This window comes from Panthera pardus, unplaced genomic scaffold, assembly GCF_024362965.1.
Source record: "Panthera pardus isolate Hobbes unplaced genomic scaffold, ASM2436296v1 HiC_scaffold_8, whole genome shotgun sequence".
Lineage (NCBI taxonomy): Eukaryota > Metazoa > Chordata > Mammalia > Carnivora > Felidae > Panthera > Panthera pardus.
In genome coordinates, this window is record NW_026527013.1 from 2,936,780 (window position 1) to 2,961,487 (window position 24,708).

At 62.1% G+C, this 24,708-nt stretch overlaps 3 protein-coding genes across 3 annotated transcripts in view; 1 reads left to right on the top strand and 2 right to left on the bottom strand.

Annotated features, from left to right (window-relative positions):
• The window catches only part of ATCAY (ATCAY kinesin light chain interacting caytaxin), a 29,982-nt gene extending 28,176 nt beyond the window's left edge, over positions 1-1,806 (top strand). The window contains exon 13 of the mRNA XM_053898106.1: positions 822-1,806. Within this exon, the coding sequence (XP_053754081.1) occupies positions 822-831 (10 nt within the window). The 3' untranslated portion in view covers positions 832-1,806. The remainder of the gene's footprint in view (positions 1-821) is intronic.
• MAP2K2 (mitogen-activated protein kinase kinase 2) overlaps positions 1-24,708 on the bottom strand; it is a 211,776-nt gene that overhangs the window by 75,896 nt on the left and 111,172 nt on the right. The window lies entirely within an intron of this gene.
• Positions 10,643-23,397, bottom strand: DAPK3 (death associated protein kinase 3). The gene is made up of 9 exons (XM_053898101.1): positions 23,280-23,397; positions 22,192-22,334; positions 15,878-16,238; positions 15,566-15,695; positions 15,299-15,347; positions 14,696-14,722; positions 13,501-13,653; positions 12,712-12,757; positions 10,643-12,305 (listed from the first exon to the last, which is right to left on the bottom strand). Exons 2-9 carry the CDS (start codon positions 22,251-22,253, stop codon positions 11,769-11,771), a joined length of 1,365 nt encoding a protein of 454 aa, XP_053754076.1. The 5' UTR covers positions 22,254-22,334; positions 23,280-23,397; the 3' UTR covers positions 10,643-11,768.

A 24,708-nucleotide genomic window follows, 5' to 3' on the forward strand; every position in this document is an offset into this window, starting at 1 on the left:
GCAAGTTCTCGGTGCCTTTCTGACAAGATCGTCTTCTGGGGGTGAGTTTCACCCACAGACACAGAACGCACAGGGAAGTCCCGCACCACGAGCGAAAGCCAGCAGATTCGAGAAAAAGCAGAGTTAGACCCTCCCCTGAATCCTCAGGTAGGGATGATGAATTAGAAGTGCTTAAAATTATTAAAGACCCCAAAGAAGAAATTGTAAGAAGCTACCGGGTGGCCGAGCAGACAGATAGGTGGGTGAATAGGTGGGCGGAGGGAGGGGACAGAAGGACGGGTAGCTGGGTTGAAGCTTCCCTCTGGTCCGACTGGTGACGTCGGCCCGGCGCCCGTTCTCCTGACGCACCGATTGAGGGGTCCCCTTTGGAAGCACACCCAGAAGGTGGGTGGCAGGCAGCAGACCTTGATGGGCTGGTCCCGCTCTTGCTGCCGAGGGCCCCCCAAAGCCGGGTCGGATCGTGCTGTCCACACGTGCACGTGTTCCCCGCGTTCTTTATTTTTTAAGGATAATCACGTATTTTATTTGTGTTTATGTATTTGTTTTAACGCTTATTTGTTTTTGAGAGACAGAGCACAAGTGAGGGAAGGGCAGGGAGAGAGAGAGGGAGACACAGAATCGGAAGAAGGCTCCAGGCTCCGAGCCGTCAGCACAGAGCCCGACGCGGGGCTCGAACCCACGGACCGCGAGATCATGACCTGAGCCGGAGTCGGTTGCTTAAGCGACTGAGCCACCCAGGCGCCGCCCCCCACCCCCCCCACTGCTGCCCGAGTTCTTTAAAAACAGTAATAACAGCCTGGCCTGTGTTTATCCCTCTCTAGCATGTCCTGAGGTGACAAGACTACAGAGAAGGACAAGACAGAAGATTCCAGATGGCAAGAAACCTCTGTCAGACGCCCTCTGGTCCTGGACCTCCTCCCCGCCTTGTCCTGACGCCCCTGTCTTTGGAGGGGGCCAGTCCCCCCCACCCATCTCTGAAACCCAGCATCCTTTTGAGCTGCTTGAAAACGTTTTTGTTTCGTTTTGTTTTCAAACAACGCGGTATGTTCCAGAAAAGGACCTGGTTCTCAGCCCTCCACACTCGCGAGCTCGCGGCCGAGAAGAGGAAGACGGCCCAGGGCATGGCCCGTGTGCCCTCGACGGCTTCAGAGACCCCCCTCCTCGCCCTCAGCACCACCATCACTGCACAAAGTCCTGGTTCAAGACCCTTCTCTTGTTTGTCACCTGGCCCACCTCGGAGCCACGGATGCCCGCCAGCAACTTGGCCGGATCTGGACTCGTTCTTGTGCCTTTTCTCCTAGAACATCCCCTGCGGCCCTGGGCACGTGGCCCGGAAGCTCAGCCCCCCCAGCAGCGCTGTGCCCCGGGGACCTCCCGGCCCTGCACCTCATGGCTTTACACTTGACCAGCTCCCCTCGCCTTCATCTCCCGATCTTCTTTGGGATTAACGGAGTCCACGATGGCACACGCGAGCTGCTGAGAATCACCCCCGCCCCGCAGTTGCAAACCCGCCCCCCCTTCTAGAACATTCTCAAGCCCCTTTAATGGACGCCGCACCGCAGGGCAATCCTGATCAATACCTCCTACTGAGGGAATGAAGTGTCCCCGCTTTCCTGACCCCCCCCCCCCCCCAACACAGGGTTGGGATGAGCCCCTCAGGTTCCCGCCATGGGAAACCGGCTCTGAACCGCGATACAGGAAGATACAGGTTTATTGCAGGTTTTGAGTGTTTTGAAGTTCACTTGGGAAAATAAATCCCAGTGGCCTGGATGCTATGGAGACCTGCGGTCAAAGGAGGTAAATTTACCTTGGACAGAAGTCAGACTTTTCTAACGTGGTCCGCGCGCCCGTCAGGGTGGCCTTTAGAGGTAGTGAGTTCCCCGTCCGTGGAGGCATTTAAGAAAAGGCTGGAAAGTGCTTACAGAATGTGGTCCTCTGCGGTCCCCTCCGATCCTCAGAGTTTCTGTTTCTATGAATCTGAACAAAGGTTGAGCGGGTACCTTCTCCAGGCCCCTCTTCCCGGCGCCGTCGCTGGTTTCTTAGCGGTCTAGTTCAAGTGCCCTGGGTATGAGGTTCTTGGCCTCAGGGGAGATGCCGGAGGCTTCTCGACCTGGACGCATCGAGGTGTTTTGGGTTATTCCGATGCCAGGAGGGAGCTGGTGGTGTTTGCTGCTGAGGGAAGGGAACACCCGACATCTTGCCCCGTGGGGGAGGCTCCTGAACGTCCTGAACGTCACGGGGCCGTCCCGCGTCCAACGCCAGAGGCTCCGCCTCGAAAAACGCGGAGTCTGGGAGCCGAGTTGGGCCCCGCATCTTCTGGGTCGGCGCAGCTCTGCCCCGGGAAGGCCGGGACGCCTGGGGGGCGGGTGGGGGGGGGTGTCTTACGTTTGTGTTTCTGCTGTTTCCCAAATGTCAAATAAAGGACAGGACCGTGTTCCGGGCCCAGGCGCGTGACCCGGAGCCTGAGGCGGCCGAGGCCAGCGGATGGGCCTCTCCAGGCTGCCCTCCGACAGACCCCCACAGCCCCCTGTTCTGCCTGTCGCCTGCCCCTGTCCGGAGCACCTCCTTTCAGGAGGGTGCCCCGGGCGTCCCCAGGGCCGCCCCAAACTCCAGGCCCGGGAGGCGGGCCCTGCTTGCGGGGTCCACGCGGGGCCTCCACGAACACAGTAACCAGTGACCGGGGGAGGAGGCCGGAACCGGCTGCAGGCTGAGCGCTACGAACTGAGGCCGTCCGCCCGGTGCGACAGTGCGTGCCTGCGGAGGCGACAGAGGGACGGACCGAGGCCTGCAGCCACGCAAGAAACCCCAACGGGGACCAGCTGGTTCCCCGCGGCCCGCCCGCCGCCCCTCCGGACCACCAGCAGCCACGGACAACGGGCAAGCGGGGCCAGGGACCCCAGCTCGGCCGCCACGGCGGCCCCTCCAGGATAGAGAGAGGCCCGGGAGGCCGTCCCCAGGCGGGAGAGGTCCCACGGCACGGCTCTCTCCACACGTGTCCACGCGGGCGGCCGCCCGCGGCTCCCAGCGGCTTCGCGAAAGATGCGTCTCGGGGGCGGTTCCGGCCAAGATGCGGTGGACCCCGAGCCCCCGTCACGAAGGGACGCCGGGCTTCCCTCCTGTGACACGTGGGTCGTGTCCTCGGTCGTGGCTCACACGCTCATCCTAAGGACGGCCAGTGTTGTGGTTTTTACACCCAAAGTCGTCGTGATGTTCAGACGTGGTTTCCACGGGCTTTGGGGGATTTGTGTGGAAATAAAGAGGCAGCAGCTGAGAAGGGAGGGTGGTCGCTGGTGTCCTCTTCCCCGAGGTGTGACGCTGGCCTGGGCCCGGCCGCGGAGGGGCGACCTGGGGCGGCCGTGGCCCTGCCGCTCTTGCTTCGGCGGGGGCCCCCGGGGCCATCCCCAGGGCCCCTTCCGGATCTGCCTCTCTGTGACTCAAGTTCCCTTCCCGACCCCAGTCCGCTCTGGAACCAAGCAGGGTTAGCAGTTGACAATGGTAATAGTTTAATTACTGTATGTATATAGATCATTATCGCCTCTTCTGGAACAGAAGACTATTTCCTCTCTACGCTCACACCGTTCCCGACACCGAACTGGGGAAGGGTCCCCACGCTCTCCAGCTCCCGGGGATCCCCCCCCCCCTCCCCCATCCTGTGACCTGACACCGGGCAGTCCGGCCGGACCCTGCGGGTGAAGGGCTCACCCCCACCTTGGGCGCCAGTCGTGAGGGCTGGGCCCCCAGGTCACCCCCACGATGTCCCGCTTGGCCAAAAGCCAGGGGCTCCCACAACCTTCCCCCCAGCAGCTCACAGAGCTCAGGGAAGAGGTTTCCTTGCATCTCACCTGCTGATGACAAAGGGGCTAACTCGGGAACAGCCCGAAGAGGGGCGCGGGCCAGGGCCCCGGTGTGTCAGGGAGGCGGGGACCAGGTGCTTCTCTCTGGTCACACGTCACATAGCCCAGAAGAGGAGCCTCGGGTGCCGGGAGCAGGACGGGCGTGCACACAGGTCACTAGAGTCAGGAAGGCGCCCGTCCCGGCCGCGGCGGTGGCTTCACCGGGCGGGTGGCACGGGGGTCACAGGTGCCACTCCCATCTGGGGGTGATGGGGCCACACGTTTTGTCCCAACCCACCGGGTCTCTGATTACCCTGAGGGGTTTGTTGAAACCTCATTCGTTCATTCATTCATGCATTCATTCACATTCATTCATATATACACTCATTCACTCGTTTCGTTCACTTATTCGTTTGTTCACTCATTCATTCGCTCACTCATTCATTTCTTCATTCACCTGCTGGCACCCGGCCTACTGGAGAAGCTTGACCCCTGGGGACCAGGAGGAGAGGCCGGGCCCTGTCCCGGAAGGAAGGGTCCTCTCTGGTCTGAGACCGACAGAGAAGCAGCAGTTAGCAGGCCAGCGGGCAGGTCGCCGGTGTCCCCGGTGGAGGGCCCAGCCCAGGCGAGGGCCCCAGGGGCCGTGGGGGTTCCAGTGGGACCCAGTGCTCAGTGAGGACCTGACCTCTCTCTTTGCTAAATTTACCATCGGTGGCACTTAGTACACTCGCGATGTTGTGCAACCGTCTGCTATCTAGTTCCAGAACATTCCACCTCCAGCAGAGGGAAACCCTATCCCCGTGAGCAGTCGCCCCCAGGCCCTGGCACCCACTGACCTACTTTCTGTCTCCGGACCTTTCACACAGAGGAAATCAAACACTTCGCGACCTGTGGGCCGTTTGGGGACAGACGCGTCACACAGGTGGGCCGACACCAGGAGGCCTCTGTCTGGGCACGGCACTGTCACCCGTGGTCTGGGCTCCGTGCCCCACAAGGAGGCTCCCCGGAAATTCTTGCCGCCCAAACTGGGTCACAGGCCACACCCTGAAGCCGGCTTCCACACCTGCCAGCCGGCCAGGCGCCTGGCGGGGCTCAGGGGTCAGGGGTCCAGCCACGCTGTCAGTCAAGGAAACCGAAGCCCAGAATGGGCTGGAGGTGGGAGGAGGAAGTGAGGGCCACGCCCCCCATGACCTTTGCACCAGGTCAGTCCTGGATGGGGCCACTCAGGGAGTCCTTCTTCACCGGCGACGACAGGATAATGGTGCTCCCCGTCTCCCTCGGCTGTCACCGCGGTTCCTGCCGGCAGAATCGGGGCAGGGAGGTCGCGGAAGCCGCGGGGACGCACAGGGCAGGCCGCGGGGGTGAGGGTGTCGGGACAGGGCAAGGGCAGCTCCCGCTCCGGGTCTCCCCCAAGCTGCGGCTGGCCACACACGGAGGGGGGGGGGGCATCAAGAGAGCCAGAGCCGGACGGTCGTCGGAGCGCGAACGGGAGACTGAACTCAGGCCCGGCCGCAGCGGGCAAGCGCTCGGTGTTGCGTCCGGGGACACGTGGCGCTCCGTAGCCAGAGAGAGGCAGCCCGGTGGCCAGAGAGTCGCTGAGGGGAGACACGAGGGTTGGGGGGGGGGGGGGAGTCTGGCTAAACATACTTGGCAGGATTCTCACCGGCACCAGATTCCTAGGTCGAGCGCAAGGAGGAGGCCCCGTTGAAAAGGAGCTCAGCGGGGCCAGGCTAGTTTGGTCGAGGAGGCAGCCTCCGCCGGGGCAGCGGGGAGGTGACGGGAAGAGGGTAGGACTTGTGACCACGTGTGGGGCCCCCCGGATAATCCAGGGGAGGCTTCCGGCCACAGTTTGCGGGGATGGGACATAGTGCCCCCCTTTGGGAACCCTCATCAGGCCTCCACCGGCCGCTTCCTGAGCCGGGAAAGGACAGGATTCTGGGGTCGGGGAGCAGGGGTGGGAAGGCCCCAAGCATAGGGAGAGAGGCTTTCTTTGGGTTTGAGCCCCCACCTCCAGAAGGTTTCATGAAGGGAGGTGGGGAGAGGGAGGGGGAGGGTGCCCTGCCCCTACCCCTCATTTACCTGCTCCCCTGCGGTCAGAGCTGGTGCCACAGGGTCTTTGCACATCCTGTTTTCACTTCCCTGAACCCCTTTGTCTTATCCAAGCCTCCTCCCTCTGGCCTGCTTTGCCTAAATCACTGTGTGTCCGCTTGGACGACCCCTCCTCCAGGAAGTTCTGGTTCCTCCACCCCCTCCCTCTACACAGGGAGGGCCAGGTACATCTTATTCTCCGCTGTGTCCCCAGTACCCCACAAGGCAGGGCCCACAGAAGGCAGGGGCCCCCTAAACGGTAGGGGAAGGAACGAATGAAAGAGGAAGGCAGGAAATCAGTGATTCGAGCCACTTGGGACAAATGGGGAAACTGAGGCCATGGGTGAGAGGGAGCCGTTACAACCCGAAGATGAAGCCCCTGGCCCTGGTCTCCAGAGGCCTCCCACCCCTGCTCCCCAACCCCGGAAGAGGGCGGCGAGGCCCTGAGAGGCAAGGGTGGAGGGGGGCTCACCCAGCTGGCGAGTGGCAGAACCAGAACTCGAACCCAGGATTCTTAACCGGTGGTTCCTTACGTGTATCGGGGACTCTCTGGTGTGTGGGGGCCGGACCCGCCCTGGGACCCTTTTGGGAAGTCCTCAGGGTCAAAATCACGCACGGGCAAAAGATCCATTCGCAAAGACGGACAGATGGATTTCACTGGAACAGAAGACAAGAGAGAACAACTCGCCTCCGGGGTGCCGGAGGCTGGGGAGGGATCGTGACGGCTAGTGGAGACAGGGCTTCTTTGTGGGGGTGATGGAATGTTCTGGAATTAGAGGGGGTGGTTGCAGAACACGGGATGCACCATATGCCAGTGAATCATTCACTTAAAAATGGCTAATTTGGGGGGCACCTGGGTGGCTCGCTCGCGGAGGCGTCCGACTTCGGCCTCGGGTCTGATCTCACGGTTCGCGGGTTCCAGCCCCCCATCGGGGTCCGCACGGACAGCGCGGAGCCTGCTTGGGGTTCTCTCTTCCTCCTCTTTCTGCCCCGCCCCGACTTGCAAGTCTCTATCGAGGTAAATAAAGAAAAACGTTAAAAAAAAAAAATCTGTGGGAAGCCCAGACCGTGTGGAATTCAAACTTCAGGGTCTGTGAGTGAAATCCTTTTATTTTGTTTAATGTTTATTTATTTTTGAGAGAGAGAGAGAGGGACAGAGCGTGCGCAGGGGAGGGGCAGAGAGAGAGGGAGACACAGAATCCGAAGCAGGTTCCAGGCTCCCGGCTGTCGGCACGGAGCCCAACACGACGCCGTTGGTCTGTGTCTCACTTTTCAAGCCGCTGCGTGGGGCCGGATGGACGGACGGACGGAGAGAAGGTTTGGGGACTGACTTTTCTTTTTCTCTCACAAGGGGGCGCTAAAGGCCTCCGGGGCCGAAGGAGCATCTGGGGCTGGCGGGGCGGCTCCATAAGGGGCCCCCCCCTGTTATTAACAGCAGCGCCCCACGTGCGCGGGAGCCGTGGGCTTGGCCGGCCCTGCCCTCCTCGCTGCACCTGCTCACGACCCCGGGCGGGGACACTGGGCACGTCGCCTGCCCCCCACCTGCAGGAAAGACAGCGAGGGACCCAGCATGGCGTGGTGACCCCCCCCTCCAGTCTAAGAGGATTCATGCTCGGGGGGGCCCACTGTGCTGCCCCCAACACGCCTTTCCTTCATCCTTCGCTGCCGGCGAGGGACACAGATGGGGCCACAATCCCTGAGGGAGGGCACGACTGGCAACACGGGGAGGTAGTGTGTTGGCCAAGAGCCAGGAGCCCGACGGGGCGGCCTTCGAAGCCGTCTGCCTCCCCTTGCAGACAGCAAGTGGCTCCGCTGTGGCCCCGCGTGGCCCCCGCGGCACCTGCCCACCGCCTTCCACGGAGGGGCCCCCACGACAGATCTGCTCGACGGAAGCAGCAGAATCGTCCACACCTCAGGACAGCGCCGCCCGAGGTGGTGGCCCCGGCCTGCTCGGCCCTGCGTAAGCGCCTGCCCTGGATGTCCAGGGGCGTCCCTGGAGCCATCTCCCCCACGGGGGCCCCCGGAGCCCCTCCCCTGCCCCACCCCGGGTGCCCACCCCTCTTGACTCTCTTCCCCGCCGCCCACTGGCCCGGCCAAGCGGCCTCTCGCCCACCTGCTGCCGTCGGCCGCGCCTGGTCCTGAAGGTGGGAGCGGACGGGCCAGATTCTGCTGGGGGAGCGAGACAGGGCCTCTGTCAAGGGCCAGGGCGCGGACGAAATCTCAACCTGGGCACGTCCCTGCCCGAGGGGGCCGCGGGCTGGAAATGGCCGGGCACAAGGCGACTCGAGACACCAGCTCCAGGCCCACGTTCCAGGGTTTCGGAACCGCTTCTCTTTCTGGGGGACACACTTCAACCCACGGGAGCCACCCTGGGTGCAAACCGCCCCCCGTTACCCCTCTGCCACCCACTGGGCCCCGGGGTCCCTCCGCTGCCGACCGGGATCCAACCAGAACGTTCTGCTCTCTCCTCCCACCGTGCCCCTGACACCCTGTGTGGAGCCCCCTCATTCGGCGGGCGAAACGCTCTGCCCGCGGTCCGGGCTCAGCCCCACGGGCCTTCCGCTTGTCCCGAATCCAAGCCTCCTGTCTTCCCGACCGACCCGTTTTCAAACTGGGGCCCGCACTGCCCCTGCTCAGGATCAGTAATTTGCTAGCACAGCTCACAGGGCAACAGCCTACTTACTAGATGACCCGTTTATTTTTTAACGTTTATTTATTTTTGAGAGACAGAGCACGAGCGGGGAAGAGGCTGAGGGCGAGGGAGACACAGAATCCGAAACAGTCAGCACAGAGCCCGACGTGGGGCTCGAACCCACGAACCGCGAGATCATGACCTGAGCCGAACGCGAAGATCAGACACTTAACCGCCTGAGCCCCCCAGGCGCCCCGAGACAAACACCAGTTTCAAACCCTTCCTCCGACGAACTTCATACACCGCAGCCAAGATCTGAGCCAACTGACGGGCGGGAGGAAGGCAACCCGTGGTTCCCATAGTCTGTCCCCCCCCAGTCAAGAAACAGGCACGACGACACGCCTACTTTGCACAAGGAAAAACCAGACGGCATCTCCAGTAACGGGGTGTCTCCAGTCTCTGTGGGTCAGGGGTCCCGACGTGGCCCGCCCGGGTCCGAGGCTCAGCGTCACCTGGGAGGCCGCGATCCAGGTGCCAGCCAGGCCTGGGTTCTACCCCACGGCTCCACTGGGGAGGGGTCCGCTCCTAGGGCCACTCACGCGGCTGGTGGGCCTTCTTCCTTGCTGGCTGCCCCTTGCCATCTGGGCCTGTGACACGGCAGCTCGCTCGTGAAAGCCAGCAAGGGACAGTCCGGCAGCAAAACGGAAGCCACAGTCTTCTGTGGCCTGATGGGGGGACGGACCTCGTCACCTCCGCTGTATTCTGGTGGTCAGAACCCCCTACTGGGCCAGCCCACCCTCGAGGAGCGATAGCAGGGGCAGAGATCAGAGCCTGCGGGCCAAGGTCAGACTCAATAACTACGTTAGCCCCAGGCTCCGCGAAGTGCTTGCACCGGCCGGACGCCCTGGCTAGGTGTGGTGTGGCCCCAGAGGGGCTCCCCGTGGACACCCCTCCCCAGGTAGGAGGGGGCGGGGCTGAGTGTTTGCAAAGCAAGGACACCTGCCCGTTTTCCTGAGGAGACGCTGGGGATCTAGGCCCGCAGCCGGGCGGACCCTGGACAAAGCGGATGTTGGTTTGTACCCGGTCTCACTACTCCCTCCTCTCCCACGTCAGGACAGACGTCGTCTCAACCCTCCGCAGCCATCGCCCAGCGCCCGCCACGGTGCCCGGAATGGGCGAGACCTGCTCAGCACTGGCTGGACGGGTGCTGTCCACCGGTCCCTGGGCCCCCGGGGGATCTGGAGGCCATCTGGTGCCATGTGGTAGACGGGTGTGGCCTGCCGACCTTACACACGTTACGCACACCAGGGCGCCCCCTCCCACGACCGGCTCTGTGCCACGTGACCCACGGGGCCGTGCCGCTCAGTCATCACCTTGAACCCCAAAGGGCCAGACCAGGTCCTGGGCTGGACGAGCCGGCCGTAAAGGACAGTCAGGGACGAACGGGGGAGACCCGACTGAGCTCAGCAGTCAGTGAGCTGAAATTTACTGAAATGCTAAGACTTGAGGTTGTTCCCCCAAAAGAGATTAAAAAGGAGAGACGGTAAGTCGGATCTCAATGCTTTCCTTTCAGTTAAAGTAAAAACAGAACACGAGTGAGGAGAGATGTGCCCCTGGGTGTAGGGCACGAGGTAATAAAAGGATAGGGCACCACTGACCCCAGAGCTCCCGCTCCAGGAAGTAAAAAGTATTCCCTTTTTGGAGCCACGTGCCAGACCCAGAGGCAGCAGCAGGGGGAACAAGGACCCCCCCCATCCCTTCCGAGCGGACGGGGTGGACGGGGTGGCCTCTTGTCCGGCGTCCTCACGCTGGGGCCCTGGGGCCCGGCAGCATCTGAGGCGGCACAGAGGGACAGAAGGCCCCTCTGACTTCGTTCCAGCTGTCTGGAAGCTTCCATCGCAAGCGAGACCTGCCAAACCCCAAGATCAGGGCAGCCTCCGAGGCCCCCCAGGTCTGCCCTCGTCTTCCCAAAGAGCATGGGGGCAGCAGTGGAGGGGAAGAGACTCGAGAGCCAGGCGCGGCCATGGCACTGGGTGGCCACAAGACTGGCCGCCCCGGTCGGGGCCTGAGCACAGGAAACAGCCACGTGTCGGGGAAGCGGGGCTTTATTTCCTTTAGGCACATGCACGTGTGATACACAGAGCTCGCGGACGGATACACGACGGGCCCCACCCCGGCGCTGGGGACGGGCCTAGGCACACGGCCTGGCTCCTCCCGCCCCCGGGCCAGGCTGGCCTTTGTCCGGAGAACTCCTCTCGGGCTACGGAGGGGCCACACAGATGTCACTCGCTTAACCCAACCCGCGGCACAAGTGCAGAGCACGCGGCCAGAGAGCCTCGTTTTGGTGAATCCGGGACCTTGGGGCACGTTCCCTGGGACGCAGGGCCCTGCTCGAGGGCGGCACCTAGTGGCGGGTGCAGGCACTGCCCCTGCAGCCCCTCCTCCACCTTCTCTGGCCCAGCGGGGAGGGTTCGGCCCGCCGCAGGCAGCAGGAAGCCTCGGGGGCTCGCCGGGCACTCGGGGGACACTGGGCCTTCGCAGAGCACTCTGGGGGCGACTACCCCACAATTCGGAAGGCAGCACTGGGACGGGAGGCAGGGGCGTGGCCGGGCTGTGCGGGTCATCACGTGCGCTTTGTGACAGGCGCGGCAGAGAGGAGGGAGGGGCAGCGACGGCTCCTGACCCAGCACCTGGGGCCGCCTGGGCCTCAGAGAGGGACAGACACAGCTTCTGCATCAGGGTCCCGCGTCCAGCCTCACGCCCCCTCGCCACCTGCCCCAAACCGACGCCTCAAGGGCTGGGCCATCTCCTCGGCTCGGGCCCTGGTGCCAGCTCAGCCCGGGGGGCGCAGCGAGGGCTGGGGACCGAGGGGGCCGGGTCAGAAGCTGCCTCTCGTCTCTAGAAGAGGCGGGACCTCGGCGTCCGGCAGAGGCAGGTGAGACCCCCCCGCCCGCCCCCGGGTTCCGAGCTCCAGGCCCAGGCCTTGCACGCGGCTGGCCCTGGGCCGCCTGGCCGGCTCTGTCCCGCGGTGCCGAGCGCTCGCGGGGCTCACGGGGCTCCCCAGGGGACGCTGACCCGGAAGCCGCAGGACAGAGGGGCTGAGCGGGAGGAGGGCGGCCTCTGGTTCCCGGCCCCGCGAGCACGTCCCGGCCCCGCGCCCTTCCCACCGGGGCCCTCGTCGCGGGGCTGTGGAGGGGCCGCCCGCCCACCAGGCCCTAGCGGAGGCCGCACCCCCCGGCCTGCAGCTTCTCCTGCCCCATGGCGCACACCAGGTCCTGCACGAAGCGCATCTCGGAGGCCACCTGCTTGGCCAGGGCCTCGTAGCGGTTCTCCAGGCGGCTGAAGCGGCGCTTGAGCCCGCTGGCCCCCAGCAGGGCGCCCTTGGCCTCCTCCTGGGCCTGCCGCCGCAGGGCCTCGGTCTTGTGCAGCTCCTGCCGCAGCCGCCGCAGGTCCTGGCCGATGCTCTCGTTCTCCTCCCGGTACCAGGCCTCCTTCTCCTCGTAGATGGCCGTCAGCGCCTCGATGTCCTCGTGGAACAGGCGCCGGCTGTGCTCCAGGCCGCGCAGGCCCTCCTCCGCCGCGGCCACCTCCTCCAGCACCTTGGAGAAGCGCTCGAAGCTGACGTACGTGTTGTTGGGGGGCATGCTCGAGTGCGACTTGATGGTGTACTCCTTGAGGCGCGCCGTCTTCAGGCGCCGCCGCTCCGGCTTCCGGCCGCCGTCCTCCCGCCGCACGTTCCGCCGGCGGATCGCCTGCGGAGGGAGAGGCGGGGCCTGAGGCGGGCGGCACCTAAATAAAGTCTTACCGGCACACGGCCCCGCCCCTTCGCGGGGGGGGGGGGGGGGGGGGGGCGGGCCTGGTTCCGGCATTTCCCTGCCAGAGACCCAGGGGAAGGAGACAGGGACCGCCTGGCCCTTTACAGAAGACTGCCGCTCCCCGCCGAGAGGCCACCCCGTTCTGGAAGTTTCTGTGCAGGGAGCCGTGCCGTGTGCAGAGGGGCTGGGGACCCCACCGGGTATCACACGGAGGGGCTCCCACACCATCCCCGTGCACACCCCGCCCTCTGCCAGCCGGGTCCACTCCCCTGGGGACCCTGCCCGACACTCAGGCCTCGTCACACCTGCCGTCCTGGAGAGGGAGCAGCCCTGCCCATCTCACCTTGATCCAGGAATGCTCCAGGCTCTGAGCGATGGTCATTCTTCTCCTAGAAAAGCAACCCCCCCCCCCACCCTGGTTAGTCACACGCCCGCCACATCCCCGTCCTCCCACGAGGCTGGCGGGGAGAACAGAACAGGGAAGGGGTTTTCTGGGCCCTCCCCCTGCAGCTCAGCTCCCTGCCCCCACCTCAGACGGCTCACAGACACTGGCCCCCTGGGGACGCCCCTCCAGCCGGGGGCAAGTCCCTGAAATGACCTGGGAACTACCTGCACCCTCAGAGCATCCGCTCCGATCAGCCAGCAAGGAGCCCATCAAGAGGCCTGTTGCTCTGGGGTCGTCACGCTTTCCGAGCGGTTTTGTTACGGGGGGCGGGACCTGACGCTGGGTCTCGCCAACTCAGGCGCCCACAGGAGGGACAGGCAGGTGGCAAGAATGGGCGGCTCGGGCCAGGGAGGACTCTGGCCAAGAGGAGCACCTCTCTGGGAAGGAGGGCTCCGTGGTGCCGAAAGCTTTAGTCCTCCCTAGGAGAAGAACCCCAGAAGTCTGCAATTGCACACGAAACCTACCTTCAACAGGAGTCACAGCTCCCAACCAGGATTCTCAACAAGGATCCATTCACAGCTCTTAAAGACACGGCGGGGACCGAGCTAAGCCGTCCACGGGCCCGCTGCCAGGCCGTGCCCGACTCCCGGTGACGAGGAGGGGACGGCACGAGGATGTGCTCTCGGGGACCAGCGGCCTCCCCTGCCCGCCCCCCGCCCGCGCCCTCTGCCCGGCCAGCGCTCCTACTTGGGGTCTTTGACAAGCAGCCGGCGGATGAAGTCCTTGGCCAGCTCACTGGTGTTGCTGAAGTACTCCTCGTCGAAGTCGTAGTTCACGGCCGAGATGTTGGTCAGGGTCTCCTGCTTCGTCTCGCCCAGGAACGGGGAGGCGCCGCTCAGACTGGAAGACGGGCACGGGGCTCAGCGGCCCCTGCACTCGCCCCACCGACACGCCGCGGCCTGCGCCACCCCCCCGGGCCTCCCGCGCACCCCGGCCCCTAGCCTCCCACCACACAGCACAGAAACCTCGCGCCCAGCCTCCGACGGGGACTCAAACGAGCGGGCAGAAGTCTCTAAGGAAGCTCGAAACACGTCCCCCAAATGTTCAGCGATCAGAGGCCACACTGACAACCCGCGTGGGAGTCCCGGCCGAGTGCGTCCACACACGGTCCGGGCACGGCCCGAGAGACCACACAAGGACATCGTGGGCCTTCCTGATGAGCCGCGCTGGGGGGGCCACACCCCCGCCCCCTGGGGCTCTGGGCACGCGGCAGGCACTGTGACGGACAGGGAGGAGTACTCATCTGGGGGCACCCGGGGGGCTCGGTCAGTCAGGCGTCTGACTCTTGATTTCAGCTCAGGTCACGATCTCACCGTCGTGAGACGGAGCCTTGGGTGGGGGCTCTGCACCGACCGGTGGAACTCGGGATCCTCTCTCCCTGTCTCTCCCTGCCCCTCAGGTGCTCGCGCTCTCTCTCCCTCCCTCCGAGTAAACTTAACGACGACGACAAAAAGATGCCAGCGTCATGGGAAGATGGGTGAGGGGCACAGAAACCGCACTGGTTTTGTAGCTGTTTTGAAAGTCTAGCCTTTCTTCAATACTTAAGAACCTAAAACTATGAAAAGACCCATCATAAGGCACCGTCAGGGTGGATCGCTGTGCCACCTGACGAGGGAGGAAAACGCAGGGGGAGCCTGCCTGGCGCAGGAGTGGAGGCGAGGAACAATCCAAACGCGGCACCCAGGGAGTGAGGCCGGGCCGGGCTGCTGGCCAGCAGGGAGGGAGGACACACGCGGTCCCCACTCGGCCCTGCGCCAGGGGGTGTGGGCCTTCTGAACTCACACCTTTCCCTCCTGCACAAATTCATTCACCCACCCAGCCACCCAGCATCCTGCCCCAGCAGGGCCCCAGGAGAAGCAGGAGGCCCCAAGCAGGCACTCACAGGATGTAGGTGATGACACCAATGCTCCTGGAGAGAACACACGAGAAGGACAGTCAGCTCAGTGGCGGCGGTCAGCACCCCAATTCCCAGAATCTCTCAACGGCTGGGGATCCAGAAGCCCACGGCCCCCTCTCCTTCAGGGTCTGCAAGGCCTCCACCGAGGGCCTCTGTCTCTCCCGCCCTGGCGTCTCAGGGTGAGATATGAGCTCATCTGCCCACACCACCTGCAAAGGCTCAAATTGGGGGGGCTGGGGGGGGTGCAGATGTGGGCTCGAAGGCGGGTTGACAAGCTCCACAAAGAGTGAGACAACCAACGTTTCGGGCTTTGAGGCTCCCAGTCTCTGCTGCCTGTTTCATTTTTAACAACGCCTTAAATACAAGAAGACCACTCGGGACCCACAGACCCGCTCTGGCCGCCGGGCCATCGTTTGCCGAGCCCCGTTCTAAGTCGACGGTCTGTCTTGCCCACACCCAGCAGATGGGCCCCATCCCCGCCTGCGGCTGTGGCCTGGCAGTGCTCACGGATGGCTGGGGGGGTTCGGGTGCTTCGTCCCGGGGGCGTGGGCCAGCCCCCCACCCCCACCCCAATCCCCTGCCACTCACCACATGTCTGCCTCCAGACCCAGGGGCTCGTAGTTGACGATCTCGGGAGCTGCGGGGACGGGGAGACAGACGGCGTGGGGTCGGACGCCGGGTGCACCTGAGGCAGCCCCGGGGACGCGGCCACGGGGAGCGGGTGGCACAGCCCGCCTGCAGAGACCGCCTGGCGGGGGGTGGGGGGGGGGGGGGGGGCAGGAGGCCGGACACCAGGGCTCGGGAGAGGACACCCGAGGGCGGGACCCAGGCCCGAGGCGCCGCACAGAGCCGTACCCACGAACTCGGGGGTGCCGAAGATGTTCTTGAACTCGTTCCCCGCCTCGATCTTGTGGGCGATGCCGAAGTCGATGAGCTTGATGCGTGGGTTGGGCACGTTCTTGTCCAGCAGCATGATGTTCTCTGGCTGCGGGCGAAGGAGGACGCCGCTGCCCAGCCGGCCCCGCACCCCCACGGGGCCCAGGCCGAGGCGGTCTGCGTCCCCCCCACCCCCGGCAGCGGCAGCCCGCGGGCGCGCTCCGAGCCGGAGCCCCTCGCCGCCCCCACGCCCCAGGTCACCCGCCCCGGCCGGGCCCCCGCTCGGCTCACCTTGAGGTCGAAGTGGGCGATGCGCTTCGAGTGCAGGTAGTGGACGCCGTCCAGGATCTGCTTGAGGAACTGGGTGGCCTCGTCCTCCGTCAGCGACTCCTTCTCCGCCAGGAAGTCGAAGAGCTCCCCGCCCGAGACCAGCTCCAGGATGAGCACCACGTCCGTCTTGTTCTCGAAGATGTCGTGCAGCGTGATGATGTTGGGGTGCCGGATCTCCCGCAGGATGTTCACCTCCCGCTCGATCTCCTCCCGGCTGACCCCCCGCCGGCTGGACGACAGGCGACGCTTCTTGATGAACTTGGCCGCGTACTCCTTCCCGGTGCCCTTCTGCCGGCATTTCCGCACAATGGCAAACTGGCCGCTGCGGGGACAGCGGAGTGAGCGGGACCCCGCGAGGGCCGGGGGGCGGGGGAGCGGGAAGGCTGCAGGCTTCCAGAACCTTCTGGGACTGCACCTCCCAGCCCCGCCCCTCAGGGAGTCCACACGGCAGGTGCAATCTGGTGGCTGCGTGGCATCTGTGTGCCACAGAAGGAAAGGGACACAGCTCGGGGTTTACGGAAGGGAGCTGGAGTCCACTGTGGGGCCAGGAGAAAGCGGGTGACAGGAGACACGCTGAGGACCCGCTCGGGGAGCCCGTACCGCTTGGACGCGCACAGGTACTTCCGCGTGGGCAGGAGGCCAGGGGCTCGCACCCATCACTCACCACCCCATACGCCACCTGTGTCTCAGGGGGGCAGAGGGCTGGGGCAGCCAAGAGGGGGTCTTTACTTTTAAGTGACACAATTCTATACAAACTCGACTTTCCAGCCTATTTCATCGTGTTTAAAAATCTAAGAGAAAAGAAATAAGCCATTGACTTTGAAAGAGCTTCTTACACAACCGGCCAAGTAAAAGGCACGCACCCATTTTCAAGCTGACAAAGAGAGGACAAGGGACCGGAGCCCGCGCCCACAGAAACAGGCTGGCGGTTCCCCGAGAGGTTAAGCACCGGTTCCAGGCGCCTCGGCAATCCCGCCCCAGGTGTCCCCCCAGGAGGAAGGACGACACGAATCCACAGAGAAGCGTGAACACAAACCCTACGTCAGCAGGATTCACGAGAGCCTAAAGGGGGACACAACCTGTGTCCATCGGCAGATGAATGGACACACAACGTGTCCACCACACAGGCACAAGTCCCTCCGCCACGAGCAGGAGCGAGACGCCCGCCCCCGCCGCCCCGCGGACGGACCCCGAACACACGACGCTCAGGGAGGGAACCGGACACGAGACGCCACGCGGGGGTGTGAGTCCGCGGGTGTGAAACGCCCAGAACAGGCTCCTCCACGGACGGGGAGGGGGCTCGTGGGGGCCGGGGGCAGGAGTGACTGCTGATGGGGACGGGGCTTCTTTTTAGGGTGATGGAATGTTCTGGAATTACTTGGAGAGATGGCTGCAAAACCCTGTGAATACACCGACGACCACTCACTTGCACACTTGAAAGGGGTGAACTGCACAGTGTGTGAATTACATCTCAAGACAGCCGCTACAAAAAGAGAGACAGAAAGCCTATTCGGGGCACTCTGGGGAGCTGTCCAACGTCCAAATTATTCTGCTATCCAGGAACTTAGTTACATGAACTTACTTTAACTCAAGAGCTGACTGAAAAAGGCCAGACAGCAAATATTTTTAGCCTTACGGGCCATGTGGTTTCTGTCATAATTCTTGCGTGTTTTTACAACCTTTCAAAAAAAAAATAAAGAACCATTCCAGGCTCCCAGGCAGGCAGGACCACACTAGGCTGGGCCGGATTTGGCCTGAAGGCCACAGTTTGCTGAGTCCACATCAGCGGGGACCAATTCCAAGACAGAAAGTACACGTTCCAGACAGAAAACTTCACGGCACCTCCAGGGCTCGAGAGAAAACAGGCTACATGAGATCTCGGGGAGATGAGGGAGAGAGTGCAGAGGAAGGAAGGGCAGAGACGGGGGCGGCCAGGCCCTCTGAAGCTGGCGACGGCAGCGGGAGGGCAGGCCGGCCAGAACGACCCTGGGAACAGACAGAGGTTGGGGCGCCTTTGCCAAGCCAACACGGACCTCAAAAAGACCGAGGGACCCAACCGGGGCTGTCCGGTAAGCGGACCTACCCACGGTGGCGTCACAGATGTGCTCTACGCACACACACTTGGAAGATGGGTGAAGTTCAAGGTGGGTCAGTGGGAGGCGCAAAATTAATACTGACACGGCGGGCTGAACGACAGTCCCTCCAAAGACACCCACGTCCAAATCCCCAGAACCTGTAAATACAGCACTCTCACGACAAAAGGGACCTTGCAGGAGGGAGCAAGCCAAGGCCCCTGAGACCCTGGGGGTGACCCTCGGTGCCCGGGGGGGGGGCCCAGCGTCCTCAAGAGGTCCTCACAGGAAGAAGGCAGAGAGACGGGTGGACCCCACGCTGCTGGCCACTGAGGACGGAGGAGCGGCCGAGAGCCAAGGCTGTGGCATCGCTGGAAGCCGGAAAAGGCCGGAGAGGGGTCTCCCTGGGGCCCCGGGGGGTACCAGGCCCGTTTTAGACTCCTGACTTCCAGGCCACTTCTAGGCCACTGAATCACGGTGAGTTGTTACAGTGCTGACGGGAGACTCAAGCACTGATCTGAGAGCCAAGTGCACAGGTCAGCCGAGAAAGGCAAAGCGTTCCTGATCAGGCCTCGCCCCGTGCCCCCTGATCTGCCACAGCAGTCCCTTGGGACATTATGCTCCTGCCCCCCCCCCCCACGTCTCCACTAACACTCCCCCCACCCGAAACGCCTGCCCCTCTCCTCTGCCTGCACCCGCCCAGCTAATTCCTCCAGGCCCACCTCCCGTCCCACCACAACTCCCCCATGGTAATGACATCAGATGCCCAACATGCACCACGTAGCGTTGTGCTAAGTGCTGGACCTGTGGCCTCATTTTCAAATACAAGGATTGTTTTTTCCCTGCTTTGCTTTTTTTTTTTTTTAAGTTCATTTTAAGAGAGAAAGAGTGTGTGTGAGCGGGGAAGGGGTGGGGAGGAGGGACAGGCAGACAGACAGACAATCCCAAGCAGGCCCCATGTGGCAGCACAGAGCATGATGCAGGGCTCGAACCCACGAACCGTGAGATCATGAGCCAAAACCGAGTTGGATGCTTAACTGGCTGTGCCATCCAGGCGCCCTTCCCCTGCTGTATCTAAGCGGAGCCAACAAATGGAGACGAGTCAGGCAGAGCTCATGGGAACAGGAAGAAAGACACTACTAAAGGGTGAACCGTGTCCCCCAAAAGCCCATGTGTCAGCCCTAACCCCCAGCACGTCAGAATGGGACTATCCAGAGACAGGGCCTTTCTAAAGAGGTGGTTAAATTAAAACGAGCTCACAGTGGGGGCGCCTGGGGGGCTCAGTCGATTGAGCATCCAACTTCGGCTCAGGTCGTGATCCCGCAGTCCGTGGGTTCGAGCCCCGCGTCGGGCTCTGTGCTGACAGCTCGGAGCCTGGAGCCTGCTTCGGATTCTGGGTCTCCCTCTCTCTCTGCCCCTCCCCCACTTGCGCTCTGTGTCTCTCTTTCTCTCTCTCTCAGAAATAAACATTTAAAACAAAACAAAACAAAAAAAAAGGAGCTCACAGGAGTGGACCTGAATCCAATCTGACCGGTGTCCCTGTAAGAGGGGAGTAGGACACAGATGCACAGACAGACGCACAGCCCTGTGAGGCCACAGGGAGACGGTGGTCGTCTGCACGCCCAGGAGACACAGCTCAGGAGGAACCAGCCCTGCCGACGCCTTGATCTTCAGACTCCCCGCCTCCAGCGCTGGGAAAGCACGACTGCCTGCTGCCCCCAGTCACACTACCGGGCCGCGCGAGCCGACACGGGCACAAACGCCACTCCACGAGGCAGAAGCCAGAGCGAAGTCCACACCTGTCCACCCACAGACTAAGTCACTTCTCGAGACCATCAACGTGAACTCCAGCTAGGAAGAAAGAATCCCCCGACCCCTCCCAAAGACACACACACATACAAACTTGCTTCCGGGTCATTTGTCCCCATGGCCCCTGGGACAAGAAAAGGTGGCCCTGCTTTACTCATGGTCCTCGTCAGCACGGTGAGGCCCAGGAGCTAATTTGCCAAGACGGTTAGCGGTGACACCGGGGGAGACACAGCTGGGCTGCGGGCCCCGCCTTCAGGGGTGCCAACCGAGCAGGGGACAGGAAGCTGTCTGGGGCACAAGGACGCACACTCTTTCCAACGTGCAGGGCCACAAGTCGCTGGGACACCTAATGGGCCCGTCCCAGCGTGGGCAGGTGGAAGCCAAATAAATGCCCGCCTCTGGTTCCAGCCCGCCTGGCCTTTGCAGGGCCTGGTCTCCAGACCCGAAGCCCACCTGGCCACTCGCGGTCCGCATGGCCTTGGGCAAGCTGCTTCCCTCCTCTCAGCCCCCGCTTCCTCCTAAAGTGGGGATGACGACCACGCCCCCCTTGTGAGCGACATCTATAATTTATACAAACTGCACCACAGCCTGTGCGGCATCCGGTGCCTAATTCCTCATTTCATGTTATCTCCAAGCACCTTCCGGATCGTTACATACAGCGGCGCTGTCCCAGATGACAGCCACCAGCCACACGGTGGCCCGCCAAGCCGGTCCAAATGGAGATGTGGAGCACCGGGGGTGGCTCAGTCGGTTGAGGTTCTGACTCTTGATTTTGGCTCAGGTCACAATCTCCCGGTTTGTGAGATCGAGCCCCGTGTCCTGCCCCAGTTCTGGGCTGGAAGCGTGGGGCCTGGTTGGGGTTCTGTCTCTCCTCTCTGCCCCTCCCTCCCTCCCTCCCTCCCCCAAAGTAAATAAATAAATATTTAAAAAAAAACGAAAAACTGAGATGTGTTGTCAGCTTCTAGAAACACACCAGATTTCAAAGGCTTCATAGAAAAACAGCGGTAGAATTTTTCCTTCGTAATTTTTACCGCACAAGCAAAAAGGTCATACTTCGATCTATCGGCTTAAATAAAATGTATTAAAAGTATTAAAATTGACACAGCCACTACCAAATTTCAATATACTTCCTACGTGGCGAACATTATACAGGTTGCCTGGCTCTTTTTTCTTTTTTGTCCTTCTAATTTTTTTTTTTAATGTTTTTATTTATTTTTGAGAGAGAGAGACAAAGTACAAGCTGGGGAGGGGCAGAGACAGAGGGAGACACAGAATCCGAAGCAGGCTCCAGGCTTTGAGCTGTCAGCAGAAAGCCCGACGCGGGGCTCGAACCCACACACTGCGAGATCATGACCTGAGCTGAAGTCGGAGGCTTAACCGACAGAGCCGCCCTGACGCCCCTGCCTGGCTCTTTGTTAATGGCTGCATAATATTCCATCTACGGGGGTGGTGGTTCCGTGGCAGCCACTGAAGAGGCTCCCCGTCCTTTGTCCATATAAATCCCTACAGCAACTCTCCCTGTTCTCAGGCCACGGGGTCCGCACACGTACACATTCCCACTGAATCAATTCCCAACAGAGCAAATAGTGGATTAAGGGGAATATACACAGGACGTGTATATTTCTTTCATATTTCCTTCGGACTTCTGCCGAGCCACCCTCGGGAGGAGGTCCTAACACATTTTCAACAAGAATGAGGTTTGGGGGAGGAGGGGGGGAGCTCCGTTCTCTACCACTCTGTTAAGGAAATTCCTAAAGGAGGGATTTCAGAATCCCAAACGGGCCTGAAATACTTTTTCAGCCAAGGCCTGATGCATGGCTCAGTTATTTACATTCCCTTTTGGTGACATCATAGGGCTGGTCAGCAGCGAACTCACCAAATAAGGTCTGAGGCTCCGGCAAGAAAAAAAAAAAGGATGATGTCTGGCTAGTCCAAGGCAGGGGTGCTCCCGGGGGACAGGAAATCAGCTGCCTGGCTGGAACGGGAAACCTCCTCTCTTTCCCACAAGAATGCTAACCAACTGGCAGGGATGTGGGCCCAGACAGGGGGCCTCTCCTGGAAACGTGCAAGGGAATCGGTCCCCTCCCTCAAGAAAGGATTAAACAGAGGGACAGACCTTTACCACCTACCGCTCTCTCTCACGCCACACGGCAGGCACTCTGTTAGGGGCTCCATGTGCTTGATGATATTTTTCCCCAAGGGAAAGGCACAGAGAATGTCAGAGAAAGAATTGGCGGACGGGGCCGCCTGACCCCAGAGCCTAAATTCCTTCCACCAGCACACGGCACTGACTCATCCCATCTTGGAGGGTAGGAAAGAGGACAGGAGGGGAGACGCCATCCAGAAAACCCCGCAACGCCTCCCTCCCGCCCCCGAGGCCTGCGCAGAGCTCACCTGCCCAGCTCCTCCCCCATCTCATAGTAGGCCTCCACATCTTCCTGCCTGAATGTTGACATGGTGGCCGGTCGGCCTTCCGGTGCCTTCCCCTCCAGTGAAAGGCCGGAGACACGGTCTCAGGGAGTCCCTTAGCTGTGACCCTGGAGGAGACAGGGCAATAGGGAAGACGTGAGATGCCAGCCATTTCTCCTAGGGAAGAACAACCTGCCCTCCACCCACTCCCCAAGATAAGTTCCACGCTCCTCACAGAAGGCACGTGCATGTGGCGGGCGGGGTACTTTCCTGTGTTCGCGCACTTACACACCCCACCCCCCAAAAGGGTGGCAACCCCACCGTGCCACCTTGGCCCCGTAACTCCGCCAGACCCAGACCTCTGGCTCCCCACACACTGCCCCAGCCTTTGTCTGCCTCTCCTTCCTAGGTTTCTCCCAACCTGCTCAGCCAAAGCCCACCCCTACGTTCCTGCAAGTTCCCCCACACTCGTCACACCCCCAAAGCCAGGGGCTCCCTCACTCCTACCCAATTTGCTAAGGTGCTCCAGTCCCGACACCCACCTCCCTGCCCATCAGCCACGTTATCCCCTCCTCGGCCTCACCCATTCCCCCCACAAGCCCCCTGACCGCCCCAGATCTCCTAAGACCTTGCGAGGCCGTGTGCTTCCCCCCAATCCTGAATTCCTCAGGAACTGAACAATGGCTTCCAAGCCCCTGCAAGGTCCCTGCCCGTCCTTGCCTCCCGCTGACGTCCACCGCCCCAAGGAGACTGACTCTTCCCCGCTCCTCCCAGGCATCCCTCCAGGTACCAGAGGCTCCCCAGCCCGTCTCCCCGGCCACATCTGAGAGTCTCCTCCGTTGTCCTCTCCCCCAGCCTTCGCACACGCTCTAGGGCAGGCCCCTCCAAGGTCTCTCCCAGCCCCAACGACCCCGCTCCGGCGTCCCCCAGGCCGCCACGCCCCTCGCGAGCCCGGACCCAGTCCTTTCCCCGGCCCGCTTATCCCAGGGGTCTCCAGACGTCCCCCCAATGGCCCCCGAAGCGCCGCCTCGGCCTCCCCAGCCCGCCGGCCACGGGCCGCGCCCGCTCCGCACCCTCCGCGGCTCCGCGCCCCGGGCCGGCCCTCTGCCGCGCTGGCCACCGCCGCCCTCTCCAGCCCAGCCACCGCGGACGCCGGGACGCGCCGACCTGCGTGACGTCACCGCGCCCGCCGGGGCCCGCCCTCGGGAGGCGGGGCCCGCCGCCCATTGGTCAGCGCGCCCGCCGCTCGTGACGTCCCGCCCCACCCGCTGCCTCCCAGGCCCCGCCCGCTGGCGTTCGGGCCTCCGAACCCGGATGCCGCCTCGCCACTGGCCGCCAGGCTCGTCGTCACGCAGCACATTGGCTGCAACTGACGTCGGTCACACTTAGGAAGTCGGAAGGCCGACTTCCGGCCCCCGGGCTGCCCCACCCGCTGTCCTCTGACCCGGGTCCTGAAGCTGAGAGGTGCGGTGCTGAAATCCTGCGTCCCTCTTCCTGCCCTTCCTTGAGCACAAGATACGCGAACGCAAAGCCCAGCTCCCGCCTGGCCGCTCGCGGCCGCTTTAGTCCCTGAGTCGCAGCTTCCTCCTCTGTGAAATGTTACCCCCATTCCAAATACACAAAAATGCAAATGAGGCCAGTCCGGTGTCCCCTGTCGTGCTTGATCCTTGACTCCCATGGTTTCCCGATAGGTGCTACAACAGCTAGTTAGTACGTACCAAACTATGTTACTGTTTCTCCCGTTCTACAGATGGGGAAGCTGAGACCCAGAGAGGTTAAGTAACCCACCCAAAGTCAAACAGCCAGTAGACGGCATAGCTGAGATTCATTCCCGGAAAGACCCGAACCCAAAGCCACTGCTGAACCACTGCAGATGCCACCTGACAAAAGACCCCGTCTTTCGACTTTCCCCAACCACCCTGACCTCAGGCCATTACCATCGTCTCCTGATTGAATCGTTACATCTTACATTAGTCTGGTACACTTGTCACCGCTGGAGAACCAACAGTAACACATTATCCTAACCAAGTCCACACTTTATTCAGATTTGCTTTCCCTAATGTCCTTTCTCTGCCTCAGAATCCCATCCAGGACCCCCCGTGATATTTAGTCCTTAGAGTCCTCTGGCTGTGAGCTTCTCACACTTTCCTTTTTTGAGGACTTTGGTGGCAGTTTCAAGGAGTACCGGTCAGGTATTTTGTAGAACGTCCCTCAACTGAATTTGTCTGGTGTGGTTTTCGGACACTGGGGTGATGGGTCTTAGGGAGGAAGACCACAGAGGTCAAGTGCCCTTCCCATGACACCTTAACACGGCGCCAGAATACCAACAGGACGTCACTGTTGATGTTGACCTGGTTCTAGGTAGTGTCTGTCAGGTTGCTCCAGAACACGTTCTTCTTTCTCCCTTTCCCACACTGCCTTCTTTGTAAGTTACTTATGCAAAGCCCGTACTTAGGAGTTGGGACATCATTTTTCTCGGGGTGAAAAAAAAGGCCTGACAGG

What these genes read in the sequence shown, in the direction of transcription:
- DAPK3 (XM_053898101.1), bottom strand. Translation starts at nt 22,253, where the DNA reads ATGTCAACATTCAGGCAGGAAGATGTGGAGGCCTACTATGAGATGGGG. An exon ending in ATGGGGGAGGAGCTGGGCAG is followed by an intron (nt 16,239 to 22,191) that starts GTGAGCTCTGCG and finishes CTGTCCCCGCAG; the next exon opens with CGGCCAGTTTGCCATTGTGC. An exon ending in GGTCTGGAGGCAGACATGTG is followed by an intron (nt 14,723 to 15,298) that starts GTGAGTGGCAGG and finishes TGTTCTCTCCAG; the next exon opens with GAGCATTGGTGTCATCACCT.